We start from the raw sequence: 2,998 nt of genomic DNA on the forward strand, positions 1-2,998 counted from the left end.
GCTGCTCTCCGCAGCGGGAAGCCACGCCGGCGCTGGCCGGAGCTGGACGCCGGCAGCCACGTGTGGGCCACTCTGCTTCATCCTGGATGACAACTTCTATTACCGGAGCATGAGACACGAGGTGTACCTGCTGGCTCGCAAGTGTGAGTACCCGCTGCTCCCGAGCACACGAACGCGTTCGGCTCTGTGGGAAGCTCAGTGCCCTTTCGCTGCCTTTCTTCAAGGGCTCTGGTGGAACAGTCGTTATCCCCAGTTGCTGGAGTCCTGCAGTGAGCATCAGGTTCTCCTTATCCCTGTACGCGTAGAAATCACCTTGAAGCCTTTCTGCTGTGTATTGACCTCAGAAATTACTATCTGAGCAGCCACGAAGGTCAGATTCTTTGTAGTCTGTGTAGGTTTGTATTCTTTCCAGGCTCAGGAAGAGTAATGTTCATGCGAACCTTTCTCGCACGTGGTGCTCTCAGAAGTTTTGACCTGAATAGTGTTACGGTAAAATTGTCTTATGTTCTTTCAGACTCCTTGAGCTTCTGCCAGGTGTTCTTAGAGTGTCCCCTGGAATGCTGCTTGCAGAGAAATCGTCTAAGAAGTCGTCCAGTACCTGACCAGACAATACGTTTAATGGCCAAAAAAATAGAAAAGCCAGACTTGAAGAAAAACGCTTGGGAGCAGAACAGCCTCGTTCTGGAAGGTTCCGGTGGCTCTTCAGAGGATGAGTACAGGTCGATGCTGGGGTTCTCACTGAGTCCCGTTTTCACACACGGGGGGGCAGAAGCTTTTTCCCGTACCTGAACAGCATGTGAAAAATATTCTGCGTGGTGGTTTTTGGGGGGTGGTCAGTTACACGCACGCGGGGAACCCGCGGCCATCGCGCCTTGCAGTTAACCCCCAACCCAGCAGCATGTCCGAACTGCTGTGGAAAACGTGTGTGAATTGGCTGAAACACCCGGACTGGAAGCAGTCCGCTGTAGTTTCGGTTGTAACTGTTTTTCATTTAACCTGCTGTATGAAGATTTTCCCATTGATTGACACATTGATTGACATTGATTGACACAAAACTTGTGCTTTTCTGCGATGAGCTGTCATTTCAAAAGGAAGGACACCTCTTTGGCTAACGTGGTTTACTCTCTTGGGATTTTAGTGAGCAGATCATCCGTTTGCTGGCCACTGCTCTGGAAAACCCTGTGAAGCAGAGGGAGGAGGACACTGAGCAAAAGGTAGCACTGCTTGTCTGCACAGCCAGGGCTCACTTGGGTGGCAGTGGCTGAGCGTGTTGATTGTTCCTAAACTGCGTCCAGGACACTGTCAGGGCAGGAGCTGCATCTCCTGGTCTCAAAAGCACGCACCAGAGAGTTCACCCTGTTTGAACTGGGTTGCTGCTGCCCTGTTGTTCTCAAAGAGCACTGCAACAGCTCACAACAGTCCCAATCAACCCCGCTGCGTTTCCTGTGATCTTCCCGCTAGGAAGCGGATCGAGCGATCTGTGCAGCCAGCGCTGTCCATCGGGCAGATCAGACGTGCAGGCGCATCATCTCCCAGGCAATGAGGGACGCCAAAGGTAGGTGCAGCCTGTCCTAGGTGCCAGCTGTGACATTCCTTCTGACGAACCTGTGACATTCCCGCCAGGTCAGTTGTCAAGGAATGCCAACCCTGAGGCCACCGCCTGCAGCACCCTGGTCAAAGTCGTTGCTGGAATTGGAGTCAAAGTCTGTACATTTTTACTTTAAGCATGAAATTAAAAGCTTGGCTTTAATTTTCTCGTAGATCAAAACATACTCCCAAGTGAGATGAAGAGCCTGGCAGAAGAACTCAACAAACTCAAAGCAGACTTTTTGGAAGGCTTGCGGCAAGGCAATCATTCGACAGACCAACATCAATATTCTGACCCTGCTACAGGTGTAACTTCTTTGTTCCAAGAGGAAGCAACCAGCGTGGTTAATAAATACATTTTCAAATAATCACAGAGAGGCTGTTGGTGGGTTTTAGGAATGCAGAGTGTTTAAAACACAGTGCTCTTTCAGCAGTGCAGCTGAAAACAGCCGAGACGCAGCTCCTTCTCTGGAGCCTTGTAACTCCCCGCATTACCCAGGAGAAACACAGTCCAGCCATACTGTGCTTGACCCTGTAGATCAAGCCACCCACACCCATCCTTAGGTGTTATTTGGATTTCACAGAAAAGGTTACCCTGCGAGCAACACACAGAAGTCGTCTAGCCTGCTTTGCTGCTTGCAGCAGGACTCACTTCAAGCTGGTTCAGCTTTCTCAGAGCCTCCTCTGGCCAAGGTTTGAGGAGCACCTTGGCTCTGACCTGCTCTGCTCTGTCAGAGGAGTGGCTGAGCGCTTCCAGAGAACACATCCCTGGAAAGGTATAAAACCATGAAGGGACATGGGTGGCTCTTGGCTCCTCTGCTTAAGAACCAGAAACACGAGGTGCACGCAGCATTAACTCCAGGTCCTAAGAACTTAAACCTCGATGCCACCCTCAAAGCATAGACAGAAGTTCCCTATGCAGTAACACCACCTCACTGTGGTAAAAACTCCAAACTGCGGAGACAGAAGCACTCTGGAGAAGAAGGAAATGAGAGTATGAGGAGACAGAGAATTTGGAAAATGCCCAAAAATTATCAGTGGGAAGGAGTAAAAGTGGGTCCTGGTTCAGAACTAAAATTAAGCTGAGTGAACACAAATTCTTGCTTGCCCAGAAGCTGAGCTCATCTCCTCACTGTCTCCAGAGCACAGCTAGCCCTGAGCAGTCCAGCAGTTCCACCCGGTGAAGCACCACCCATTCCAAATTAACATGAGACTTCATTAGAAAGTGTTATTTTATTCATATCTTACAAAAGCAAAGCTTCACAACATGAACTACACTAGATAGAGTCATTTCAGAATTAACCTTGTCATCTGAAAACATTCACTACACAATAGAATTTATTTTACATCTCTAACAGGCTTTGTTTTTGCATACAAAATATGCTCTTTACACTGAAATACATATTATTAA

General features: G+C 48.9%; 1 protein-coding gene across 1 annotated transcript; it reads left to right on the top strand.

Annotated features, from left to right (window-relative positions):
• Window positions 1–56: 56 nt before the first annotated feature.
• Window positions 57–1,955, top strand: PSTK (phosphoseryl-tRNA kinase; the record flags this gene model as incomplete). Its single annotated transcript, XM_010141928.1, has 5 exons — window positions 57–143; window positions 515–747; window positions 1,143–1,214; window positions 1,462–1,555; window positions 1,762–1,955. Coding segments are annotated over 5 exons (680 nt in total), but the record flags the coding sequence as incomplete, so codon positions are not given.
• Between the last annotated feature and the right edge of the window lie 1,043 nt (window positions 1,956–2,998).

This window comes from Buceros rhinoceros, unplaced genomic scaffold (genome assembly GCF_000710305.1).
Source record: "Buceros rhinoceros silvestris isolate BGI_N320 unplaced genomic scaffold, ASM71030v1 scaffold13338, whole genome shotgun sequence".
NCBI classification, from domain to species: Eukaryota; Metazoa; Chordata; class Aves; order Bucerotiformes; family Bucerotidae; genus Buceros; species Buceros rhinoceros.